Below are 24,980 nucleotides of genomic sequence, written 5' to 3'. Positions count from 1 at the left end.
CAAGGACTGAGCCAGTCAGGCCAAAACCTGGAGCGCCGCGTCCGGAGGAGGATTCTTGAAAGTTTGCCGGGGCCACCGCTGACCTCCACGCCTGACTGAATGGAAACAGCGATCCTGTGATCAACACGATATAAAACACCCTTTACACCAATCTTTACAGAAAAAAAGTGATTTATTAACAACAAAACCAAATGATTTAAAATTGTTCATAGATTTTTTTTTTTTAAATTAATGATGATTCTTAGTGTTCCTCACCCAACAATCATAGGCTGATTCTACAGAGATTATGCAGATCAATCCGCACAAGTTTGGAAAATACAGCTCAGCTGCTCTTTATGAGGAGCTTATAGACACTAAACCTGCTCAGAAAAAGTACAATTACCTGTAAAAGCATCACTAACAGCAAAATCTAAAGTTACAATTTGCAGATAGTGCGAGCCATCAATTATTCAGGTCAGATGCTGGTGTTCGACTGTGATTGAAATCTGGATCAACTTTCTAGGCGTGACTGAGAGTGACTAGAAAGGCCTGATGTCTGAGCGTGCTGCCGCCGCGGAGTAACCGCAGGAGAAGTGATCACATGCTGGTCCTGAATCGCTTGTGTAGGATTTGTCACCGCAGCACCTCAAATATTGATTCTGCTAATTGTTTAAAGCATTCTCACAGCTTTGCGCAATGGGTTCCTCCCAGTTTACCGACCAGGAAAGAGCAGCTGGTGCCAGCACCAAATTAAGAAATGATCTTTTCAAGATTGCTTCAGGGCACAATTCAGAAGATAATTCAGTTTCATTCCTGGTTTAATTACACCCCACCTTGACTGGATGTAGCTGCTGTCCATCCAGTGAAGTGATGGGGGGGGGGGGTTGGCTCACATCACAGTAGGAGTACAGCTGGGTTGAGCTCAAACAGATAAAAGACTCTTCATTAGTCACCTGGAGCAAATGGGTTTAAGGTCACTTAAGAGCTCTCCGGTGGGGAAAAGGTGAAGGAGGGTGAAGCAGGGAATCAGGCTGGGACAACTACTGGGAGGTAGTGGCTGACGTGTTGACAGAAAGCCCCCGGCGGGGTGTATTAGCGACTTGACGTTGCTGGGACAGGAAGGACTGGGTGGGCCCGGCCGGGGGGCAGCCACCCAGACGGGATTCCATCGCCAGCTTCTGGAAGTTCAGACTCTGAGGGTGTAGACAGCAAAGACGGTGAGACAAGGTCTCTGAGGACAAAGAGGAAGAACAGTTGATCCCAGGGTACCTTGTTGTACCAGGCCGTGACGATCATCTTCTCCTCGTATTCTCTCACTCTGGCCTGCTCACACTGACGCTGCGGAGTCACACGCGACTCAGGTTTGTGTTCACGAGTGAAAAATAAACAAGGCAAGATAATTCAAACTCACTTCCAGGGTGGCATTTTGTTTTTCCCGTTCTCCCAGCTGGTTCTTCAAAGCCTGAATCTCTGCAGTAGCTGGATTTAGTTTAGGGTCGAGAGCTCGGATCACCTACGAGAAGGAATAAAGGAGCCCAGAGTTACTCTACGGTCATCAATACTGGCAATCGTCTCGAGACAAGCCTCACTCACATTTCGAGCTTTCTCCAGGTACATTTTGTACCTCTCCTCCATGGCCCGCATGTCATCATCTTTCTTCTTCAGAGCAGCCATCAGCTCGTCCACCTTCAAGGCTGCAGGAGAACAAGAGTCACCTCTGTCATGCTGTGCTCCAGCGTGCTGATGAGTTGTTATATAAATATCAGATAACGTTATTTGACCGCAGCACTTGTGGCAACAACAAACATACATGAGTCGTGTTGAAGGTCCTCCAGCAGCTCTTTCTTCTTCATGATTTCATCCTGGGCTTCGTTCAGCTGAAACCTGCAGGCACAAACGCTGTTGAGCTCCCTCTACTGGAGAACACGGGTATTGCTTTAAGAACTACAAGCCCATAATTTATACTTATGTGCGTCAAGTTTCTTCTTCAGGTTTGACTGGAGGGAAAAATCAAGCCAAAATTACATTTTCAAACGACTTTAATATATTTTAATAAAAGGGACTGTTTGCATCAGTTATGGTTACTCACTCACCTCATCAGGCTTAACGGCCTGACTCTGCAAAGCCTTCTGCAGGTCCTCAACCTGCCTCTGTAGCTCACCGACTCGTTCTTGTTTCAGTCTACAGCAAAGAGATCCAAAACAATGCTTTGTCAGAAACGATAATGAGGACATCCTGAAATGTAAGGACCACAGACGAGCCGGTCTGACCTGTTCTCAGTGTCCAGTTCACTCTGGGCCTTGTGTGCTTCCTCCAGCTGGGCCTCTAGAGCGGCGATCTTCTCCCTCTCACACTCCTCTTGCTGCACTCTGAGCATCTTGTTCTCATGCTGGAGCCTGAGGAACTTCTCTCTGATCAATCCCACAAAATAAAATAAAAATCAGCGTCCACACAGACTTCAGGAGAGGAACAATCAGCAACAGCGTGAGTCACCTGTACTCGATGGGTATTAACTCTGCTGCCAGGTTATCGTGGCTGGGACTGCTCGCTTTAAGCATCCCAGTAGAAATAAAAAAGAGTGTTAAAGCAGAACAATTCAAGAGAAATGTACAAAAGTTAGGTCTTTACTGTCTGCATGACATTATTTTATTATTATTTGTTAGAAATCCATCTCTATCAAGGGGCACTGTTTTGGTTGCATTATAATTGTTGTTTTTATTTTATTCCTTACTCTAAAACTGGAATTGATTATTCCGTGAGGTACCTGCTTGTGAGAGCTGGTGCTGCTGAGCCTGAGAGCATCTCAGCTCCTCATTGATCTCTTTCAGAGATTCCCTCTCCATGATGATCCTCTAAAAGAGAAATATTTGATGACGCATGATCATCACAGCCGTAAGAAAATCAAAGTTCCTGCTTTCAACGCCTCAAATGCTCCCACACCTCTTTCTCCTTCAACACAGTCTCGTGCTTTTCCTCCAGTTTCTTCATCTCAAAGGCCAGGTTATCGGCCCGCCTCGTCTCCTCCGTCATCTTCTTGTGCAGCTCTTGGACCTGACAGACAGAATCCAAAATTTACAATCTTCATTATTGCTGCCTGTTCAAAGTGAATGTCTCCATTTATATTCAAATGCTTCTAACAGTACGGATTAAACTATTTGCATGGTCTGGCTACAAACTGTAATTAGCGAAGACCATGTTTAAACATCCATCCATCCATTCTCTACCGCTTATCCGGGTCGGGTCGCGGGGGCAGCAGCCTAAGGAGAGAAGCCCAGACTTCCCTCTCCCCAGCTACCTCCTCCAGCTCATCCGGAGGGATCCCCAGGCGTTCCCAGGCCAGCCGAGAGACATAGTCTCTCCAACGTGTCCTGGGTCTCCCCGGGGGTCTCCTACCGGAGGGACATGCCCTGAACACCTCACCAGGGAGGCGTCCAGGGGGCATCCTGACTAGATGCCCAAGCCACCCCATCTGGCTCCTCTCAACGCGGAGGAGCAGAGGCTCTACTCCGAGCTCCTCCCGGATGGCAGAGCTTCTCACCCTATCTCTAAGGGAGAGCCCAGCCACCCTACGGAGGAAGCTCATTTCAGCCGCTTGTACCCGTGATCTTGTTCTTTCGGTCATTACCCAAAGCTCATGACCATAGGTGAGGGTAGGAACGAAGATCGACCGGTAAATCGAGAGCTTCGCCTTTCGGCTCAGCTCTCTCTTCACCACAACGGACCGGTGCAGAGTCCGCATTACTGTGGACGCCGCACCGATCCGCCTGTCGATCTCCCGCTCCATTCTTCCCTCACTCGTGAACAAGACCCCGAGGTACTTAAACTCCTCCACTTGGGGCAGGATCTCCTCCTTTACCCGGAGAAGGCACTCCACCTTTTTCCGGTGGAGAACCATGGCCTCGGATTTGGAGGTGCTGATTCTCATCCCAGCCGCTTCACATGCGGCGGCGAACCGATCCAGTGATAGTTGGAGGTCACGGGCCGATGAAGCCAACAGGACCACATCATCCGCAAAAAGCAGAGACGCGATCCTGAGGTCACCAAACCGGATCCCCTCAACACCATGACTGCACCTAGAAATTCTGTCCATAAAAATTATGAACAGAATCGGTGACAAAGGGCAGCCCTGGCGGAGGCCAACCCTCACCGGAAACGAGTTCGACTTACTGCCAGCAATTCGGACCAAACTCTGGCACCGATCGTACAGGGAGCGGACAGCCCGTATCAGCGGGCCCGACACCCCATACTCTCGGAGGACCCCCCACAGGACCCCCCGAGGGACAAGGTCGAATGCCTTCTCCAAGTCCACAAAACACATGTGGACTGGTTGGGCAAACTCCCATGCACCCTCGAAGACCCTGCGGAGGGTGTAGAGCTGGTCCACTGTTCCACGGCCAGGACGAAAACCACATTGCTCCTCCTGAATCCGAGGTTCGACTATCCGGCGGACCCTCCTCTCCAGTACCCCTGAATAGACCTTACCAGGGAGGCTGAGGAGTGTGATCCCCCTATAGTTGGAACACACCCTCCGGTCCCCCTTCTTAAAAAGAGGGACTACCACCCCGGTCTGCCAATCCAGCGGCACCGCTCCCCATGTCCATGCGATGTTGCAGAGTCGAGTCAACCACGACAGCCCTACAACATCCAGAGCCTTAAGGGACTCTGGGCAGATCTCATCCACCCCCGGGGCCTTGCCACCGAGGAGTTTTTTAACTACCTCGGCAACTTCAGCCCCGGAGATACGAGAGCCCATCTCCAGGTCCCCAGGCCCTACTTCCTCACTGGAAGGCGTGTTGGTGGGATTGAGGAGGTCCTCGAAGTATTCCTTCCACCGATCCACAACATCCCGAGTTGAGGTCAGCAGCACACCATCACCACTATACACAGCGTTGACAGTGCACTGCTTCCCCCTCCTCAGACGCCGGATGGTGGTCCAGAACCTTTTCGAGGCCGTCCGAAAGTCGTTCTCCATGGCCTCACCGAACTCTTCCCATGCCCGAGTCTTTGCCTCGGCAACCGCCGTAGCTGCACTCCGCTTGGCACGCCGGTACCCATCTGCTGCCTCAGGAGTCCCACAGGCCAGTAAGGCCCGATACGACTCCTTCTTCAGCTTGACGGCATCCCTCACCGCTGGTGTCCACCAGCGGGTTCGGGCATTGCCGCCACGACAGGCACCAATCACCTTGCGGCCACAGCACCGGTCAGCTGCCTCAACAATGGAGGCACGGAACACGGTCCACTCGGACTCAATGTCCCCCGCCTCCCCCGGGACATGGTCAAAGCTCTCCCGGAGGCGTGAGTTGAAGCTCCTTCTGACAGGGGACTCTGCCAGGCGTTCCCAGCAGACCCTCACAACACGTTTGGGCCTGCCAGGTCTGTCCGGCATCCTTCCCCACCATCGGAGCCAACTCACCACCAGGTGGTGATCAGTTGACAGCTCCGCCCCTCTCTTCACCCGAGTGTCCAGAACATGCGGCCACAAATCCGATGACACAACCACAAAGTCGATCATCGATCTGCGGCCTAAGGCGTCCTGGTGCCAAGTGCACATGTGGACGCCTTTATGTCTGAACAAGGTGTTCGTTATGGACAATCTGAGACGAGCACAGAAGTCCAATAACAAAACACCACTCGGGTTCAGATCAGGGGGGCCGTTCTTCCCAATCACAGGTCTCTCCAGGTCACACTGTCATTGCCAACGTGAGCATTGAAGTCACCCAGGAGGACGAGGGAGCCCCCAGAAGGAGCACTCTCCAGCACTCCCTCTAAGGACTCCAAAAAGGGTGGATACGCTGAACTGCTGTTTGGACCATAGGCACAAACAACAGTCAGGATCCGTCCCCCCACCCGAAGGCGAAGGGAGGCTACCCTCTCATCCACCGGGGTAAACTCCAATACACAGGCACTGAGCTGGGGAGCAACCAGAATTGCCACCCCTGCTCGTCGCCTCTCACCATCGGCAACTCCAGAGTGGTAGAGAGTCCAACCCCTCTCAAGAAGACTGGTTCCAGAGCCCTTGCCGTGCGTCGAGGTGAGGCCAACTATATCTAGTCGGAACTTCTCAACCTCGCGCACCAACTCAGGCTCCTTTCCCACCAGAGAGGTGACACTCCATGTCCCTAGAGCCAGTTTGTGCAGCCGGGAATCAGACCGCCAAGGTCCCTGCCTCCGGCTGCTACCCAAAACACAATGCACCCGACCCCCTTGGCCCCTCCTGCAGGTGGTGAGCCCACGGGAAGGGGGTCCCATGTTGCCTCTTCGGGCTGCGCCCGGCCAGACTCCATGGGCAGAGGTCCGGCCACCAGGCGCTCGCCAACGTGCCCCACCCCCAGGCCTGGCTCCAGGAGGGGGCCCCGGTGACCCGCATCCGGGCAAGGGAAACTTGGCACCAAAGTTGTTCAGCATCATTAGGGGGTCCTGGGCTACGCTTTGTCTGGTCCCTCACCTAGGACCTGTTTGCCATGGGTGGCCCTACCAGGGGCATATAGCCCCAGACAACGGAGCTCCTAGGATCATTGGGACACGCAAACCCCTCCACCACGATAAGGTGGCAGCCCAGGGAGGGGATGTTTAAACATAAACAGGCAACATACAGGTGGCTCACTCGGGGAATGAGAAGATACTGGTGTTTTCCTGAATTTCCTGTTTGTTTCAGTCACCTGTCAGGGGTGCGGCCCAGCTTTCTAACTCTGCTCTGCGTGTGGCTCACCTGTCGCTTGTACGTCTCGAGCTGCGCACGAGCCGCGTTGGCTTTGCGCAGTTCTTCCTCCAGGCCGACTGTGTTTTGCATGTAGGTCATGTTATTTTCTTCCAGGAGCCTCATCTGTCTTTTCAGATCACCCAAATTCTCCAATTTACGCTTGTAGGTTTCCACGGAAGCCTCCAGCATCACCACCTGATCCGAGCAGTTCCTACAGAACATCAACCCAACATGAAGACAACCGCACCCAGGGAACCGTACACATGCAGCATCAACGTCGATGATGTCATAAAAGAAAATCTGCAACAATATATCCCTCAAAACCCTCAAATCACAAACCTCAAGACGTCCAGTTCGTCTTTGAGAGCTCGGGATTCTTCAGCCAGGCTGGTCAGCTCGTCATTCCGGTGCTGAACCTCTATCAGCTGCTTCTCCAAATCCTCACAGTGGATCCGGTAGTCATCCTTGGCAGCCTCCAGCCTAAAGCAGGCAAATTCACAAAATCATTCTGGCTTTCGAAAGGTCATGACACTGAACGTCCACCAGTGACAAACCTGAAGGTCTCCTCCTGCAACGACTCTACCTGTTGCTGGAGGTGGCTGTGTTTTCTGCCGGACGGCGTGCTCGGGTCTTCGAATGTGTCCAGCTGATTGGCCCGATCAGTTAAGACGTCATTCTCCGCTAATAAGCTGTTCCGTTCCTCATGAAGAAGGGCCACCTGTCCAGGTGCAGCAACGTCAGCATGGACTTTATTTGATCAAACTGAGACAGTCTAATCCACCAACCAAATAATCACTTTTTTTTAAAAAAACTCAACGGGGAGAAGTCAAAGTCAAGTAGCTCATGCAAGTTAGCAAACATCAGAGCATTAAAAATGTGCTGTGTCCTCCCCTGGCTGTTAAAACGGACAGTGGAGTTAATACATGCTGAAAGCAAAGCACAGCCACAGTCTGAGCCACCATGTTAATACACTGTTAGTTATTCAACATCAGTCCGTCCTTTCACTGACAGGCGCAAACAATAAAACTACTGAGGTTTTTAAAAGCTGGGAGAGCAAACCATTAAAACCTCAGAAACAAGACAATTGTTTGGTTGTCTTCAATTATAAAATAATTGATAGAATAAACAAGAAGGCTGCAGATAAAACAGACAGATCTTTCCTGAGATGAAACAAAAGCTAAGACACACCGCACAAATTACATTGAACGGGATCCCGTATGAGCCGTCTGTTAGCCGAGTTAGCGCAAACCCTGGAGCAGCTGGTTTAGATGGGTTTAGTACCGTCAGAGGGTCAACCATGGGACTTACCTCCCTTCAGCAACAGATGACTGGCAACAGAATAAATCAAATCTGTCAAGAGTCCAGGTGAGCAGGTGATCAGTACCTTGAGCTAAAGTTAGCCTGCACAGTTTTCATCGAGGCCCCGTTTCTATGGGTGAGCCACTGGCTGGTGGGCACAGCAGGTCCCAGACTGTGATTCCACAGCCTTTCTGCCACAGCAGCTCCAGACAATAGGTCCAAACATCACAGTGAATTACATAACTCCTGTTTATACCGCATCACTGCATTGTGTGTGCACACGCTGACACGGAGGTGTGAGCGGCGGCGGAGGAGCCTGCTGCCACACAGCTGTGGAGGTAGGAGTGTAGATTTCTGCATCCGTGTGTATGAAATACACCTGTCTGTCCAGCTCTTGACACCGCTGGGAAAACTCTTCCTTCTCTGCCAGAAGCTCGGCGAGGTCCTCGAGGGCCTTTTTCAGCTGAACGTGTGGAGAGGATGAAGAAATCCATAATGATTAGTGCAGATTTAAGCATCTTACAGTCTTATAACAGACTGGTAGTGTGTCCAGTACTATTCATTACCTGGTGTTCCAAATCTCCTGATGGTTCTGCTCCAGACTGGGCCACGCTCTCTTTACTCATGAGCTGGAGAGGAACAACCTATGAGCATTAAAACATCCCGACTGTCTCACTCAGCGTTGAGGGGGGACTCACCTCCTGAATGGCTGTCATGACCACATGCTGCACCGCCTCCTCTAAAGTCATGATGATCTGAATGTATTCTAGGACGAACATCAGCGACAGACAGGACATCTTTTAACGCACTTCAGGATCTAGGTCCTAATTCGCTAGTTTCCATTAATTGGAAACGCACACACACTCAGCCATAGGGTATAATGCCAAAGCAGCGACAGACCTTGTTTCCGTTCACAATTGACCGCACAGCCCAATACAAGCTGCAGCAGCCTCCCGAGCTCCGTGGGTTCTGCGTGTTCTGCCACCAGTGCCACATCTGGCAAGGGCAAGTGAGAGATATCCTGAACTAAAACCTGATGATCAAAGGCCAGGAAAAAGATTCATTTTTAAAATCTGGTCAAAACGTCCCAGACGTGTTTTACTGTGATGGCTGATGGAGATCAATAACTTATCAAGGTGTCATCATGTGAATGGCACTATCGTGCACCATAACTTGGCTGCTTGGGTCTATTGTTTATCTTTCATTTAAGCCACTCAACAAATACAGGAGAAGTAATGCAAAAAATAAACAGAATCTTTAACAGACGGATGCAACCTACCTCATTATAATAATCAAGCACTTGCTGAAGGATTTTCTTGAGGTTGTTCATCTGCCAAAATTTAAACAAAGTCAATAAAATATATTCTTTTAAAACAAATGTACACACATATTTTATGTATGTACATACACACACACACACACACAGTCACACACAAACACCATAACTGAAAGACACTCATTGTTACTCACTCATTAACTGATTTTACCTGGTGAAATAAAGGGCAAGCAGATCCAATAATAGGACAGAAACAATGAGCTCAGTACCTTCAGTCTCCAGTTCTCCTCAACATCTGTTTTGATACGACTAAGCCAGCTCTCGCTGAACCAGGCTGGGTCTCTGCAGCCCCAACAGAAACAGGAACCACAGGTTAACACAGACTGACCAGACAGAAAAACTGATATCATGCAACACGATAGTCTACGTCCCCGTCCGTGCTGGGTCTCACATTTGATGCAGGGCCTGTGATATAGCTGCCCCAGTGGTCAGTTCCTCCGCTGAGCTGCAGGGTGCAGAAAGGCTGAAGGTCTGAAGCTGAAGGAAGAAAGTGAAGAGGACATCAGGCTGATTCTGGCCATTCACCATTAAACAGAGGCATGGCAGCGTAGATGCAATAGTTGACAGAGATGCTGTGATAAGAGCGAGCTGTCAATCAAAAGGACAAAATAAAATCCTCCAGGTGTCCACTGACCCTGCACATGGCTGGTTATTCATTGTGTCCCCACTTCCTCTACTTATTACATGCAACTCCATTCAGCCTCTTAAATCTAACCCAGGCACAGTGGCCCAACCACAAAAAGGATCCAATTACAAACCATGTCGCCTTTTTATCCACACCAGCCATCACATCCATCACTAGGGAAGGGAAGGGAAGGGAAGGGAAGGGAAGGGATGGGATGGGATGGGATGGGATGGGATGGGGGGTGCAGGTGTATTAATGCTACCTGGCGATGAATTAATCATTTTACTCGGTTATATAACCCTGGCGATGGCTCTAATAAGGAGCGACGACGCATAAATAGCTCCTGGCTAACAGGATTAGCATATGTGATGTGTCAGCAGTTTGGCCAAACCGAAGGAGTTTTCTGCCTTTTAACTTTAAATGCATTAGCCTCGCTGCTGTCGAACTCTGGACTCGCTCCCCCCGAGGAGCGGCTGGAAATCCGCAGCTAATACACCAGCTCTGCGGAATGCACGACGCTGCTTTCAAACTAAGAGGTTTAGTTGGTATCGGCTTCATCATCTTGGCTCTTTTCCGGCCGGAGTTCTCCACCTACACACAGGTAAGCGAAGCCACTTTCACAGCTTCCTTTAATAGAAACGTCGCACTGTCACCGCTCGAAGCAGAGGAAACTCACCCATATTAAAAGACTGTCGGCCAGTGCAGTCTGACTACCGTCCATTTGTTCTTTTGAATGTTAAAAGTGAAATATTATCCACCTGCCGCAAAGCTCTTCCGTTCTTTTCCTCCGCATTTGACCTCACCTGCTGTCAGGAGGGAGCTGTCTAACGACAACTACGTACAATTACCAGATTTGACGGGCGATACGTCACAAAAAAAACGTAAACTGTACGTGAATGGCGCAGTCCCGTTGTAGGTCTTTGCTCGAGGCTTTAGTTAAGGTGGAGCAACGGAGCTGTTCGATGTATCCAATCAGCGTAGAGATTTTAGGTGATTGACAGGTCTGCAATGCAGATTACAGCCAATCAGAGAACGATAAATCATTTTTGTCTACGCTTTTATTGTGCAGGCAAATCAAAATATTTTTTATACAAATTGGCTGATTATCGTCATATTTCATGAGAAACATTCATTTTTAGCCGACAGCGTTTAGTTTTGTTTTCGTTGTTATGCTGCAGTTTTAATTTGTGTTCCCAACAATGTACTGTATATAGTGCATGACAAGTAATTTAATATTTGAAATGTTTAGAGAAAAACCACAGCCACCACAACCAGTTCTACAGTCTTTACCGGGAGTTGCTAAGTAGGCCACATAATTATAGTGTTCCTGCATACCCTCGTGTTAACCTAGTTTCTGTGTTCATAGGTTTCTGTGTAAGTCAAGTTACATTCAATAAAAAGTCACAGTAAAGTTCTATTGAATACAATAATCTCCCTTGTTAGACATTCACATTTAGCTCCTCAAGTGTGTGCGCATGTGTGTGTGTATTTTCCAAACCGTTGCCCTCCCCACTTTGCTATTTATTTCCATTTTCCTGTAATCAGCTAAACGGAAATGCTTTCTTCCGCGAACTGTCGTTAAACCACATGGAGACTGAACAGTGGAAGGGTGAGCGTTGCTCTTTTATCTTCTAATCTCTTTCATCCTGACCCACACCTCCTATTTTTAGATGACCTGAACCCCCATTTGACCCTGTACCTCCCATCTGAAGGGCCTGCGTAAATATTTGCAGAGTACTTTTACAAGCAATGAAGGGTTGTGAAATTTTCCCATTTAGATCCCTGCTGAGTAAGCTTAACTAAAGTTTCTTTAAAGCTTTTGAGCTTAATATCATTGATATATTTTTAATCAGAGTTATGTGAAGAAGAGCTGCTGGCAGAATAAACACTGAGTAAATGATCTACAAGATTAGATCTACCCTAATTAAACAGTATGAGCGGCAAGGTCATGTGACTGATATAGTTGGCCTCTGACTGTACTAAATAGAGTGGATTGCTTTTTCACATGTAATTATTTAAATAATTTTACTTTTAAAAAATCTGTTGTCCTACATGTGGTTTTCTGAGTTTTCCCAAACCACCGCTGCCCTGGCGCCACTCCATTATCTGTAAACCACGTCCCAGCCTGCGGCTGGTTAATCATTAACGCCGCCCTCTGATTTATTTTGGAGCGTGATGATGTCAGGCACCACTTTAACTTCCTTGTGGGAGACGGTCGCATTCTGTCAGCTGCTGCTTTGGCTCCATTATGCATCGCTACCACAGCTCCACACGGTCCAGGTGAGCCCTGTTTCCTACCATACGATTCCTACGTTAACTGGTGGTCTGATGGCTGTTTGTGTGTGTGTGTGTGTGCACTTTAGGATTGTGTGCTTTCATCACATATACTCATTTGGATCACGTCCTGTGGCACGTGGACTGTTTTAGAATCAGCAGGACCAAACTTATCAGATCTTTTCTGACCCGAGCAAGACTTGATCTGTTCATCTGATTCAAAAATCAATCAGAAAACTATTTCCTGGATGCGAATCTCATTGGATGGCAACAAGTCCCATTTTATGACATCATTTCCTGTCTCATCCATCTCAGAGAGGCTCTCTGGTCATGTTCTCAGCTGCGGTTCTTTAGTGTCTGTTAATCTCTGAGACTCTGCTGTGCCACGTTGCAGACCGGACCGCCATCCCTCCGACACCAGCGCCAGGCTGCCCAGGTGTGTGGCGAGCCCGGCAGAGCAGTCAGCATCATCGCACACAAGCTGCCACAAGGTGAGAGCTCCCACAGTCGGGGTCGACCTCTCCGATGAGGCGTTGCTGGTTTATTACTGCCCGTATTACTTCTCTTATTTACTGGTGTTATCAAACTGTTGATCTCTCGCTGTAGTTATAAGCAATTATTTATATGTTTATGACTGTTATGAGGCTTCATCAAGGACATCCCTCTGCTTCACGTGACCATCTTCTGTTCTTCAGGAACTAAAGAACAGAAATTCTGTGAATCCAGAATCGACGCACCCGTGTGTCCCCACCGGCCGAGACTGTCCAGTCTGCCTGCAGACAGCCGTCTTTCCTGTCCAGACAAACTGTGGACATTTGTTCTGTGGTACGGCCTTCACATAATTAAACCTTTTCATCTCTGCTGGCACATCTTCCATGGAACCTCCACCAAAGGGGGCTCCTGTAGTTTTTGATACAAGACTGAATTTGGAAGTCCAGAAATTAGTCTAAAAAATTCCTGGGTCAACAGTGGCAAAATCAGCTGCTGCGAGATTCAAAATATTGGCACGAACTCACAACAGTTCTCCAAGAGCTCACGTGGCTGACATAAAAGCCTAAATTTGTTTTGAGGTCGAAGATTTTCAGAGTTCAGTTACTGATTGTCTCAGCCTGACACTCTTATCTGTTGCATCACCTGCTTCTTGCCGGTATCAGTCACATTCTGAGGCAGGTCAGCACGTCTTGCCTTCAGGGACACGACTGCTTTTCTAGCGGGACTAATTATCCTTGTTTTGTTTGTGAAGGAGGGAGAAACAATAAGTAGACCTGGGATTGTTTGTACATTAGGTATATTAGATGATTAAACCAAGTCATGTGTAATATTCTTTACAATGCAGATGCTCATTGTGTGTGTTGGTTCTGCAGCTCCCTGTCTGATCGCTTACTGGAGACACGGGTCCTGGTTGGCCGCCATCAGCTGCCCTATGTGCAGACAGAAGGTATGAGCGGGCACGTATGAAAACAGAGTGGAGAAGAACGCGTGCGGAGATAAAAACATTTCTGTTCTCCAGGTCAGCTTCATGTGTAATCTGTTTAATGAGAGTCGGTCAGACCGCCAGGCGAAGGAGGTTCTCGGGGAAATAACAGACTACAACAAGCGCTATTCAGGAGCCCCCCGAAGGGTCAGTACTGAAATATAAACTATGACTCAGGAAGTTATTGTCGAACTAGAACTGACTTTCTCCTTACTTGTTCTGTGCATGCTCTCCAGGTAATAGAGTACCTGCGGGATGCCCCTCTCCTCCTGCAGTTGCTGGTGCGAGGACTAGGCACCATAGGAGGCCTTGTGTGGCTGTTTGTCTTCAGAGTGGCCCTGTGTTGTGTGGGAGCCATGATGTCCATGTCCTCCCCGTGCCTAGAGCCCCTCACCTCCACAGAAAAGCCTCTAGAAACAGACCCTTCTCTTTGTGGACTGCTTGGGGTTCTGGATGACCTGGTGGTGGTCATTCTGCTCCTTATGTGCGTTATCAACGTCAACCAGGAGATGGCGCCAGAGAGAGGAAGACGGCAGGCCAGCTCGGGAGGGGTGCTGGGGGGTTCAGTGTAGACAGGCTGTTCATCACGGACCTCGGTTCAGATTCTTTGATCTGGCTGCAACTGCCTGGATTAGTCAATATAAGAGTATTGACAAGAGGACACGTTGAGATTTGAGCGTTTTAGACTGTGGACTTTGTTTACCGACCTAAGTTTCTGTAACTCAAAGAAGATCGTCATACTTCGTCTCTCCCCCCCTAAAATTCTAAATCTTCCAAATTGATATTTTAATCGAGGCGCAAATATATCCCCCTCCCCTCGCTGTACAGGGCAGTGTCAGTTTTACTCCAGGGAGGCAGCAAATTCAAAGATATCAGTACTGTAACGGTGCGATCTCCCACATGTAAATACTTGTTTGTTTTTATGTGTTAAATAAAGATTATTGTGTAGTGACATTTTTAATAATAGATGGCATATTTTATATGACTTATGCAACTTTCTCCAACCAAGTAAGAAGAGACAACGGTAGTCTTAAGGTAGCAATTTTACTCATCATTCGTATTGTAAACACATTATTGATTAACAAGCTAGTTATGCCAGGAAGTAAAGAGCTGAAAGATGAGGCAATGACTGTGTCAGTTCATATTTAACCCAACACGGGCCACAATAGGCATGGTTGCAGGTATGGGTGCCGTCACTTTGTTTCACGGCACCAGGCGGCTGCGTTTTTAAACATGCGTAACCACGGTGATGGTGTCAGAGAAGATCTGAAGTCCCTCGGAGCCCAGGCCCATTGCCAGCCCAAGGTGCAGCGCTCTGGGTGGGGCATCATGGCCAGGTGCCTCCCGTCCCCGGAGCAGAGCCCAGCTATGCCCCGCGGAGAGCCGTTAGGGTTCAGGGGGTACTCTTCAGTGGGACGACCCTGGTCGTCAAGGTAACGGAGAGGGGCCAGATGACGGGAAATAATGCGCTCCTCGGCCCGGGAGTTCCGGAATTGCACAAGACCTGGGTAGGACAAAAAAAAAGGGTTATTGGGAAATCAATATTAAAAGCAGCTGCTGTCCACAGGAGAGAACACGGTGATCTGAGACTTATGATTCAGCACGAGGCCACACAAGCACCGATACTTCAGAGTGACCTTGGTGTCTTCAATGATGATTCAATCTCTAAGAGTCATTCAGACTAACAGTACATTAAAGCTTTCCTTTGCATTAAATAAAGAGTCCAAATGTCAAAAGACTTGTAAAATGCAGGTTGCGCCAAAGGGTTCGGTACCCCGGTATCTACTGGGTTCTTCCCAGCAGCCTTCCACTGGGGTATGATTCTACATGACTCCTCATCCCAGCTGAACACACTCGTTCTGTAGCAGAACAACAGGGTGATCGTGATGCAGTCTGTCATCCATGCCGACCCGTCCGTGACTGTGATAGGCTGTGTGAAGGATGCGACACGGCGCCTGTAAACTCTACCTTCTCCATGTGCCACCCAGACTCCCAGAGCGGAGCCCTCCATGCCTTTGAGCCAGACGGACGGAGACTCCTGGATCCCAACGCTGACGAACCGCGACTCAAACCTGCCAGACTTATTATGGGTCAGCACCACTTCGTTAGCTAAGGGAGGAAACAGAAAACACAGGAAAGCAGTTTTTTCATTGTCTACCCTGTGGTTTTTATTTCTTTATTTCTTTATAATGTCAAGTTTTTATGACCTGCTCCGTCCTCGGCGCCCTCGCCCACCCAGCCTAGCAGTGCCAGCAGCTGGCAGCCATTGCACACGCCCAGACTCAGGGTGTCGTCTCGCCTACGGAAACGTTCAAACTCCGCTTTAGCTAGGGGATTAAATGTAACACTGGTGGCCCAGCCTATGAGGAAGGATGAAGGCTGTTTAAAGGTTTTGAACTATTTATAACTATTTTGAAAAACAGAGACAATGAAGACTTGTTTGCCTTTAGCTGATCCCAGGACGTCTGCGTAGCTGAATCCACCAACAAACACGACCGCTTTAAAAGAGTCCAGAGTTGCAGAACCAGAGCACAAATCCTGCATAGTGACATCCCACACCTACACACACACCACACACAGTCAATCACATCCCTTTTGTGTGTTCAAAGTGTTGTATTATCGCTGCAATAAATCTTAGGATCGACCAAAATGTTCAAATCTGAAAGCGTCACCTCAAAACCGGCCATGTAGAGTGACACAGACATCTCACGGTCTCCGTTACTGCCCTCCTCTCTGATCACAGCGACACGAGGCTGCCCTGCTACTGAGATGTGACACACATCAACCAGCTTAAATGTGAAAAGAGGCGAACATTTTGTGGAAAATTCATGTAAAAGTCGTTTCAAAATGTCCATGTTACAAGCAATAATATTTCTAGAAACATTAAAGCATCCTAAATCCTAAAGCTTTGAAAACAGTAAATATGATTCTATTTGGTCTTACCCAATTGGCTGAGCCCAGGTATTTCACAGGGGTCAAAGGTCAGTTTGAAGTAGGGCTGGGTTCTCTTGCCTAGTCCTTCTTCTTCCTGTTTAACACACATCTCATTGGCCTGCAGGCGCTCCAGTTGGAAACTGGTGTCCTCCCATAATGATCTGAGGTCCGGCAGCGGGCCTTTCAGCACTTCCTCTCCATCCACGCAGACTCGGACCTAAACACAAAAAATATTAATGACAGATCTGAAAAGTGCTGGAGACATGCGCTGAGCCCTGTGTCTTACCTGAGCCTCGGGCCCAAAGTTGCAGGTTCTGCCGATGCGACGGCACTCGACTCCTGCGTCGCAGTACCTCTGACGCACAGTTTCAACATGGACCTGCGACACTTCCAGGACCAAACCGAGCTCCTCGCTGAACAGCAGCTCCATGACTGCACAAGCACAGATGGAACAGCTTTCAAACACAAAAGGAACCAACTGCGACCTCCTAAGCATGAAGGAAAATCAGCTCACGGACCTCCAGCGCCCTCAGAGGTCAAGTCAACCTCGATCCCGCGATTCCCTGCAAACGCCATCTCCAGCAGGCAGCAAATAAGGCCTCCGTCACTGACGTCATGTCCCGCGCTCAGCAGGCGGTCTGATAGAGGAACAAAGGCAACGTCTTACAGGTTTACTTAGATTTTCTTCCAGAACAAATAAAACAATTTCACAACCCAATTTTAAGGACAGCAAAACAATTTAAAAAAGGAGCAACCCTGCACATTTTAATCCCAGCTAGTTTTATAATGTCCCTGCGGGTGCACGCTAACCTTGTACGAGCGACTGTGTGGTGTTAAAACAGGCGGTCAAGAGTTCTGGGTGGTCCATGTCAGGGCAGCAGTCTCCCAGCTGACTGTAGCACTGAGCCACAGCAGACCCTCCGAGGCGGTGACACCCTGGACTTACAGGGACCCACAACAACACACCTGCAATGAGAGAAACTGTTACCATGGAAATGCTGCAACTCTGAGGTTTCTACTCAACTGTTAATTGCCTGTCATAAGAAAAGAAAATACCAGCAAGTAACATATTTATTCTATAAATGAAGTCTATGAAAACCTGCTCGCTACATTTAGCATTCTGTCAATTGTTGTATTCTTTAACTATTCAAATCCTGGATTAAAATTCCCATTTTTAGCAGTGTGTGTGTTTGTGTGTGTGTGGGCAATACCTTTGCCATCTGGATCCTCAAGATCCGGTGTGACGGTGGCTGTGATGTCAGGACAGACAGCGTAGGCAGAAATAACCAGAGCCCCTGAACCAGGAACAGAAACCACATTAACTGAAGAAACATCCACAAAAAACACACCAACGCGTGTAAACACAGAGAGAAGGTACCTGGAGCTTTCACCGTCTCCGTCCCCACTCTGGCAGCCATGCTCAGAGAGTCCTTGCCGCCATCGATGGCCACGCCCAACTGGCCCATGACCTCACACATGGCTTTGCAGGCATCCCACAGACAGGCGCCCTCTCCGGGCAGCTTGGCAGCCCACATCCAGTTCCCACTGCACTTCACGTCCTTCAGCGCAGGAGGTGGAGGTTAGTCAAAAATCAGCATATAACATGAAGTTCCTGGGCTGATCTGTGTGTCGTCCACACTCATCACCCATTCACCTTCAGAGCTGTGACTCTAGCAAACACCAAATTGGTCAGAGCCTCTCCGACGGCCATGCGGGCCCCGGCTGCAGGACACACAAGGCCTTTAACTGGCTGCTCCCCGATGGAAGTGGCCGCTCCCTCCAGGCCGAAGGGCGACAGAGCAACGACAGCCACGTCGGCCAACGGTGTGTGAAGGGGGCCGACGCACTGTTGCTGGGCGACTAATCCGGTCACAGAGCGGTCGACCTGGAACGGAAGGCAAAGAGTCTGCGCACGTGTGCTGCAGATGCAAAGACGTAAAAACGAGGAGCACGCACCTTGTTTGTCAGGTAGCGTTTGGATGCTACCGCGGGTAAACGTAGAACTCTATCCAGAGCATCTCTGACGCTCAGCCCAACAGGAAACACCAAAGACTGAAGCTTAGGGGCCAAGCGCACCATTTTAAACTCCTTCTGTGGCATCTTTCCCAAAACCCATTCCAGCTGCAGGTCGACAGGATAGCGCCCCCTGTCTGTGAGACCGGCGCCATCCTCCTCATCATCCACCAGCACAATCTGGGCAAAGAAAAACACGGCTGTGATTTGAAGTGCGCGTGCAGTGGGTGTGCACGGGTGAGCCTGGCTGAAACCTGCCTTCCCGTCTCCCGTGACGCTTCCCACAAAGTCAACGGGACACTTCTCCCTCCGACAGACCCTCTCCAGGAAGCCTCTGTCAGATGAGCGGAGCAACAGGGCGTTGCTCTCCTGATACTCAGCCCCCCACAGCTCCAGCACACTCAGGGTGGGGTCACCTTTCTGCAGGTCAAAATAAGAACACACACAGTGGAGAACAGTGCAACAAGATAAAAGGAGAAAGAGCAGAACACGTCCTCTTCAGTGTTTACCTTGAATCGGCTGCAGTAGATTATGGCTCCAGCTGGTTCGCTGAGTTCCTTCAACACGTTCCCTGAAGATATACAATGATTAGGGTCTAAATAACTGAACCATGCTGTACAACAGAAACAAACACAAAAGAACACTCATCTAATTAAGACCACATTCATCCAGCTTTCATGAGTAAAATGTTTGCTGCCAAGAGTGTTGCAGAAAAAAGGACTCCAACAGAGGACAACAACAGTCCTGTACTTGAGTATATGTACCGAGTTCCACGTGCGAGCGTCCGTGATGGTGGGAACATTACTGTGAGTGTGGGAATCTGTGGGCGGGTGGACTAAATAAAGAACCTGACTATGATTCATCATCTCAACCACTGACTCATTAACTCGGCTTTAAATAATTGAGAAAAAAATATTCCCACCGTTCCCTCCCGCCCCCTGATCGTGTATGCTGCAGATCGGGTTCCCGCCGCTCCTTTCCAAACACGCCCTGAGAGCCCGATTCATCTTCTGCTCCATCTCAGCGTCTCCCCTCTGCACGGCGTTCAGGTCCCTGTCGCTGGAGTTGTCGCCCTGGACCTGCGAGACATAAATGAGTTTAACCACCAGGTGACGTGACTGTTGGCTTCGGCTCTGGCGGCGCACCGACCTCCACGGATGAGGCCGCTCCTCCTCCCACGCCGATTCTGTACACCGGCCCTCCGATCTTCACCACTTCCATTCCTGATGATGGAGGAGAGTCGCTATGAGTCACCAATCAATGTGTGTAAATATAGCCTCCTTATTTGAACCCGCTGAACCGGGATAGTTACCAGCCTCTGCTTCCTCTTTCTTTATGTGAGCGTCCTCGATGGAACCGAGACCGCCGCTGAACATGATTGGCTTAATCCACTCCCGCCGCTCTCCGTTCTTCAGCCGCATGCCGAACGAACGGGCGAAACCTGCAGGAGGGTGGAAGAGCACGGCACTAGTCTGGCAACGTATTTAAAAATCAAGTTTTGAGAGTTAATTATGTCATGAAATGAATAGAAGAAACTGCAAATGGCATTTTTTTCGTTCGAATTCTTCCTGACCTGACAGAACAGGCTCTCCAAACTTGTTGCCGTAATCGGAGGCTCCATCGCTGGCCTCGATCGCCACCTGCAGCGGCCGTGCGAAGCTGGACGGATACTCCCAACCTTCGCCTGAAGACTCCCAGGGGAGAACATAACCTGGAGTCAGGGAGAACAGACAGATTATTAATACGTTTACAAGGTCAGAGAAGAGAATCCTGGATTGTTCCTGCAGACCGGGTATGTGCAGGTTGCCAAAGCAGTATCCTGCAGTGCCAGCAATGACGTGGGCTCCCTGCCCGGCGCTCTGCACGTCTCTGATGCGCCCTCCTGTCCCTGTGGTGGCACCGCTGAATGGAGCGACGCCTACGATCATTTGGGATGAGTGGATTATACGAGTAGAAGAACGCATGCGAGGAAAGAATGTTTTTGGTGTCCTGACCTGTTGGGAAGTTGTGAGTCTCTGCGGTGAAGATAACGTGTCTCAGCGTGCGCCTGGTTTTATAAGCGCTGGCTTGGGATGGATCTTCTGGGTAAACACACTCCAGCTCTACTCCTTTGATTGCACTGGAGAGAGAGAGAGACACACACACACACACACACACACACACACACGCACACACACACACACACTCTGAGTACTGCAGCACAGAAACGCTCAGCTAAAGGCTGCCGCTGACCTCACCTGCTGTTGTCGCAGAACTTGATAACGTTGTTCTGGTTGCTGTGCCTCTGGGTGTCCATTATGAGACCGAAGAGAGTCTCCTTTTGCTCCTGCCCATCGATCTCCATCCGCCCCCGGAAGAACCAGTGACGGCTGTGTTCGCTGCAAACAGGGAACGGCAGAACCCGAACCCAATCAGAGATGGATACACAACTGTGCCACAAACCAGAGTCCTAATGCACCTCACCTATTGGACTGAGCCAGGTCGAAACACTCCACACTGGTGGGGTTCCTTTGAATCCTCTGGAACATCGATGTGTAGTAGTCCAAATCCCAGGAGTCAAAGGCCAAACCTGTGAGAAGGACAACACACAATGAGGCATCTCCACACACACTATGGATGGGAAAGCCACACACATGCTCAGAGACACAGCGGACATTACCAAAGTTCAATAAATGACACACCAACATTTGCTTAGCTATATCTGTGGGGTCTTCATGCCAATTACCACTGAATACACCTTAATAGGAAAACCAAACCTGACAGCTTTGTAACCAATTTAAGGCCCCACAAATATAGAATGAACACACACACCAAACAAGTGTCATTTCAAAAGCAGCACAAGTACAAAACCCGGTTGTTTACTTAACACCATTGGCATCATTTGAACTTTCATTTTACCGTTAATGACGTCAACTAACTTCATCATCGCTGCATTCATATTTATTGCACAAGACACATCGTTTTAAGGTTTAATCTACAAGAACTTGAGATACTTTAATTTATAAAAGTCATTAAGGGATTAAGGGAAGCAAAAGTAGAATCTGCCCTTGGGGGAAATTAACATACTGTAATGTTGCAGAAAATAATGCAGAGGTCTGTTTTATTTATCACTTCAATTCCCCGGCTGAGCATGAACGGCCTACAAAGTACATGCCGGAGATATTCTCATCCACGCCTTCAGAATACGAATGAAGCTAGGAGCACAAACACGAGTGCAGCTTCTGTCGCGGTGTCAGAGAAAAACCATCAGATCGTTTCTGGATTTTTTTAAATGTGCTCTCACATGACTTCAGACACTAACGGCACACAAGCATGAACGCGTAAGATAATCAGCAGCACCACTGCTGTCCTGTGACTCTAACCGGCTAATGAACAGTGTCATGTGGCATGAATATGTGGAGCAGCAGACACGGTGTACTCACAAGAACCGCAGAACCCAGCAGAGGTAGGGAAGGAGAGAAAGGAGGGATGAAGGTTACAGCACATCAGGACACGAGAAAAGACTGTGGAAAGGAAAAGGAGGCATGGAGGCAGCTTAGAAAGAGTCACAGACTCACCCAGGTCATGATTGGCTCTCTCCAGAGCCGCACGGCCTTCAGCCAGAATGTCCACCTCAAACACCGGCTGTGGTTTCATCTCCACAGCGAAGGAGGTGATGGGGCGCTGATAGACGCATTCAGTCATGCTGTCATACAGGCATTCAATCAGCTCCTTAACATCACCGCCGAGGTCCTTCAGGCTCTCTCCGTTCTTAGGCTGCAAGGGAGAGAAATGGACAGATCACATCAGAAAAGAGCAGAAGGTGGGAACCAATGCTGGAAAAAAATCCCCCTCAGTACAGAACCTGAGTAAATCTACTCGGGTACATTCGTCCCCGCCCTGCATGTGCAAACCTTGATCAGAAACCTGCGAGACAGTTCCACCCGGGTGATGTTGGCGAGGCCGGCGCTCTGGCAGATGGAGACGGTGTTGGTGGACCAGGCAGTGGAGAAGTTCAACCTGAGAAACGACACGAGGAAAACTTACTTTGTGATGTTCAAAACAACACAAGTAACGTGATAGATTATGCTCCAGTATGCAAATATGTTAGATAAAAGTCACAGGCAACAGGACAAACAGGACAAGTGCTGAGGGAGCGCCAGTCGTCAGACTGCCTGGGCGTAACGGTACCTGGGTCCGATCTCCACCAGCTTCTCCCCGCTGCCCTCTGTCAGCTTCGGCGTCTCGGACAACGGCTCTTCCTGCAGCGGCGGGCGAAACAACCAGAGGAGAACGTCCTTCTGCTCTGCACTGAGACTGCTGCAGCCTGCAGGGGGGCAGTGGGACAGACAGAGAGACGACGTGGCAGGACAGACAGATGGTCGTGAGCTGCAGGTGGCGTGTCCGCCTCTTTCGAAACCTCTGGAGCTTCGTGCTCACCTGTCAGCTCCACGTTGTAGCACAGCTCAGTGGTGACTGACAGCTGCGGGTAGAGCTTGGCTGCCCTCTGTAAGGCTCTCCAGTCCACAACTTCATCGCTGTAGAACCGCACTACAGCCATGACTGAGGGACAGACGGACGATAAATCCAGCGTAAAGACCCACAGATCACAGATTTATTATAATCATCCAGAGATGACAAACCGCACGTTCCATTATTGATGATATTGATTAAACCCTGACTTGATAAGAGCATACTGTGAAGCAATGGGTCAATAAGGCAGAGGTCAGAGGTCAAGACTGGCTGAAAATGTGATGAGTAGGGACACGCGACGAGGTCGGTTTTTAGCTGATCGGATCAGATCGATTTATATCATATCACAGGACACAGCAGCAAATCACAACATACTATTTAAAACAGTGAAGAGAGGGTGACATTGTGCACATTAAATAATTCTGGGATGCTATCAGGTCTTATCAGTCAAGTTGGATGAATTATATTAATGACTATCCTCCATTTTTGCAGGCTTTTTATTCATTGGTTAAACCCTCGCACCACATCAGGGTGCAAATGAATTATTCAGCAAAAGAAAAACACACAATTGTGCTACTGATCATGACAGTAATAATAGTAACTATTATATTGAGGTTGTTAATTATCTGCTGTCACCAATTCTTATTCAAAAGCACTTAAATGCATTATTGCGGCATTTAGTTGACAGTTTTATTCAACTTTAAAAACATTTCTGGATTTGATATCAAGCAATTCAATATTCAGATTAAAAACATGTATGATGAATTGTATTCATCAGTATGAATTCAGCTACATTTGAATGCAACAGGATTCCTGGATTTGACTCCAAAGTTCAAACACACACTGAGGCCTCTGACAATGAGATTATTGATCTTGTGCTGGCAGCAGATCTGTCTCTCTCTCTCTCTCTCACACACACACACACACACACACACACACACACACACACACACACACACACACTCTCTCTCTCTCTCTCTGCAAGGTCAGGAGCCTTCTGTTAGAAATACTCTTGATTAGTATCCCGACGGTCAGTGTTCAGATGTCTTAATCATCAATATCTACAGATTCAGATTATCTACAGATTAATAAAAGGGTTAAAGACACAAAACGGTGCGTTTTACAACTTCATCAAGTTGTAAAACTTAACTTCCATTCATTTGTACAGTCTAACTCAAATCAAAAGCAACATTTGCACTCAAGCCTTTAAGTTTTAGCCCTGAAATATAATAATGAAATAGTGACCACAACACGTTAAAAAGAAGCAACGCACGCATTGCAACAAAACCCACTGTTATATAGCTGTGACTGAAGCACAGCAATAAGAATGCATCTTTTCTGACAGTAACTTTTATTCCACTGGGAATTTTAAGTTTGCAACGTTACTTTTGCGGATGCTAAATGCTAACGGGTTAGCAGATGGCTAGCGAAGTTTATTCAACTTACGTGTAGCAATTTCAGGAGTTGTTCCAAAAGAAAACCTTGGGTGTCCCGTCAGTTCCGCAGTGATGCTGGAGAAACTTCTGTCCTTACTGGGTGAACTGGTGCGGTTAGAGTCAGACCAGCATGAGACCACCGGACTCACATGGGAGCCTGGCGACGCTCTGCGCATGCGCACAACCCAACCCTCTAAAACTATAACGAGCCTCCATTTCCATTAAAACACCCCAGTACTGGACTGGGCAGTTGTTTAATTTACAATTGTCTGATTTATTGTGCCAATGCTTCCGGCCAGCGCAGTCATGTTTTAGTATTTACTGTAGATTTTGGGAACTATGCTACTTTTTGACGCCACAGATCCAAGTGCAATGGTTCCAATAAGATACACAGCTGTATTAAACACTAGTTCATTGAAAGATTGTTTTTTAAAGATTTTTTACAGGCTTTTTTGACA

The 24,980-nt window shown here is 48.6% G+C and overlaps 3 protein-coding genes across 6 annotated transcripts; 1 reads left to right on the top strand and 2 right to left on the bottom strand.

Annotated features, from left to right (window-relative positions):
• Positions 1–153: 153 nt before the first annotated feature.
• hook1 (hook microtubule-tethering protein 1) lies at positions 154–11,388 on the bottom strand. 2 transcript variants are annotated; one of them, XM_011614728.2, is made up of 22 exons: positions 10,616–11,388; positions 9,706–9,791; positions 9,524–9,596; positions 9,258–9,308; positions 8,879–9,011; positions 8,677–8,744; positions 8,545–8,607; positions 8,358–8,441; positions 7,234–7,397; positions 7,019–7,159; positions 6,689–6,890; positions 2,920–3,030; positions 2,744–2,831; positions 2,473–2,539; positions 2,250–2,390; positions 2,073–2,160; positions 1,945–1,976; positions 1,790–1,863; positions 1,573–1,673; positions 1,391–1,492; positions 1,249–1,317; positions 154–1,172 (listed from the first exon to the last, which is right to left on the bottom strand). In XM_011614728.2, exons 1-22 carry the CDS (start codon positions 10,658–10,660, stop codon positions 1,020–1,022), a joined length of 2,136 nt encoding a protein of 711 aa, XP_011613030.2. In that variant the 5' UTR covers positions 10,661–11,388; the 3' UTR covers positions 154–1,019. The 2 variants fall into 2 exon arrangements, with proteins under 2 accessions (XP_011613030.2, XP_011613031.2); XM_011614729.2 differs by having other exon boundaries at positions 2,473–2,527; positions 10,616–10,660.
• LOC101072950 (E3 ubiquitin-protein ligase RNF170) lies at positions 10,198–14,639 on the top strand. Of its 2 annotated transcripts, XM_011614727.2 has the most exons (8): positions 10,198–10,540; positions 11,485–11,548; positions 12,111–12,219; positions 12,608–12,704; positions 12,909–13,038; positions 13,578–13,651; positions 13,724–13,834; positions 13,924–14,639. In XM_011614727.2, exons 3-8 carry the CDS (start codon positions 12,188–12,190, stop codon positions 14,257–14,259), a joined length of 780 nt encoding a protein of 259 aa, XP_011613029.1. In that variant the 5' UTR covers positions 10,198–10,540; positions 11,485–11,548; positions 12,111–12,187; the 3' UTR covers positions 14,260–14,639. The 2 variants fall into 2 exon arrangements, with proteins under 2 accessions (XP_011613029.1, XP_029684326.1); XM_029828466.1 differs by lacking the exon at positions 11,485–11,548.
• A 73-nt stretch (positions 14,640–14,712) lies between these two features.
• Positions 14,713–24,713, bottom strand: pfas (phosphoribosylformylglycinamidine synthase). Of its 2 annotated transcripts, none has more exons than XM_003974092.3 (28): positions 24,533–24,713; positions 23,054–23,176; positions 22,805–22,940; positions 22,528–22,633; positions 22,192–22,390; positions 21,098–21,203; positions 20,872–21,012; positions 20,629–20,753; positions 20,424–20,552; positions 20,208–20,345; positions 19,947–20,075; positions 19,784–19,857; positions 19,557–19,713; positions 19,144–19,205; positions 18,893–19,054; positions 18,578–18,814; positions 18,276–18,506; positions 18,000–18,180; positions 17,833–17,916; positions 17,432–17,587; positions 17,140–17,259; positions 16,908–17,053; positions 16,631–16,838; positions 16,360–16,451; positions 16,132–16,246; positions 15,895–16,047; positions 15,656–15,796; positions 14,713–15,191 (listed from the first exon to the last, which is right to left on the bottom strand). In XM_003974092.3, the coding sequence occupies exons 1-28, from the start codon at positions 24,696–24,698 to the stop codon at positions 14,881–14,883; spliced, it is 4,128 nt and encodes a 1,375-aa protein (XP_003974141.2). In that variant the 5' UTR covers positions 24,699–24,713; the 3' UTR covers positions 14,713–14,880. The 2 variants fall into 2 exon arrangements, with proteins under 2 accessions (XP_003974141.2, XP_011613032.2); XM_011614730.2 differs by having other exon boundaries at positions 16,360–16,448.
• Between the last annotated feature and the right edge of the window lie 267 nt (positions 24,714–24,980).

Source organism: Takifugu rubripes, chromosome 20, assembly GCF_901000725.2.
Source record: "Takifugu rubripes chromosome 20, fTakRub1.2, whole genome shotgun sequence".
Classification (NCBI taxonomy): Eukaryota; Metazoa; Chordata; class Actinopteri; order Tetraodontiformes; family Tetraodontidae; genus Takifugu; species Takifugu rubripes.
The sequence above is the reverse complement of the archived record's forward strand: the minus strand, read 5'-3'. Positions and strand labels throughout refer to the sequence as shown.

Bases quoted from the DNA above. Each gene is read 5' to 3' on its own strand.
- LOC101072950 (XM_029828466.1), top strand. From the start codon at position 12,188: ATGCATCGCTACCACAGCTCCACACGGTCCAG. The intron at 12,705-12,908 runs GTGAGAGCTCCC...TCTGTTCTTCAG, and splicing joins CGCACACAAGCTGCCACAAG to GAACTAAAGAACAGAAATTC. The intron at 13,652-13,723 runs GTATGAGCGGGC...TCTGTTCTCCAG, and splicing joins GCCCTATGTGCAGACAGAAG to GTCAGCTTCATGTGTAATCT.
- hook1 (XM_011614728.2), bottom strand. From the start codon at position 10,660: ATGGACGGTAGTCAGACTGCACTGGCCGACAGTCTTTTAATATGG. The intron at 9,597-9,705 runs GTGAGACCCAGC...TTGGGGCTGCAG, and splicing joins TCACAGGCCCTGCATCAAAT to AGACCCAGCCTGGTTCAGCG. The intron at 3,031-6,688 runs GTGAGCCACACG...TCTGTCTGTCAG, and splicing joins TCGAGACGTACAAGCGACAG to GTCCAAGAGCTGCACAAGAA.
- pfas (XM_003974092.3), bottom strand. From the start codon at position 24,698: ATGCGCAGAGCGTCGCCAGGCTCCCATGTGAGTCCGGTGGTCTCATGC. The intron at 22,941-23,053 runs GTGAGCACGAAG...GCCCCCCTGCAG, and splicing joins CTACAACGTGGAGCTGACAG to GCTGCAGCAGTCTCAGTGCA. The intron at 20,346-20,423 runs GTCTGCAGGAAC...CCCTGACTCCAG, and splicing joins TGGCAACCTGCACATACCCG to GTTATGTTCTCCCCTGGGAG.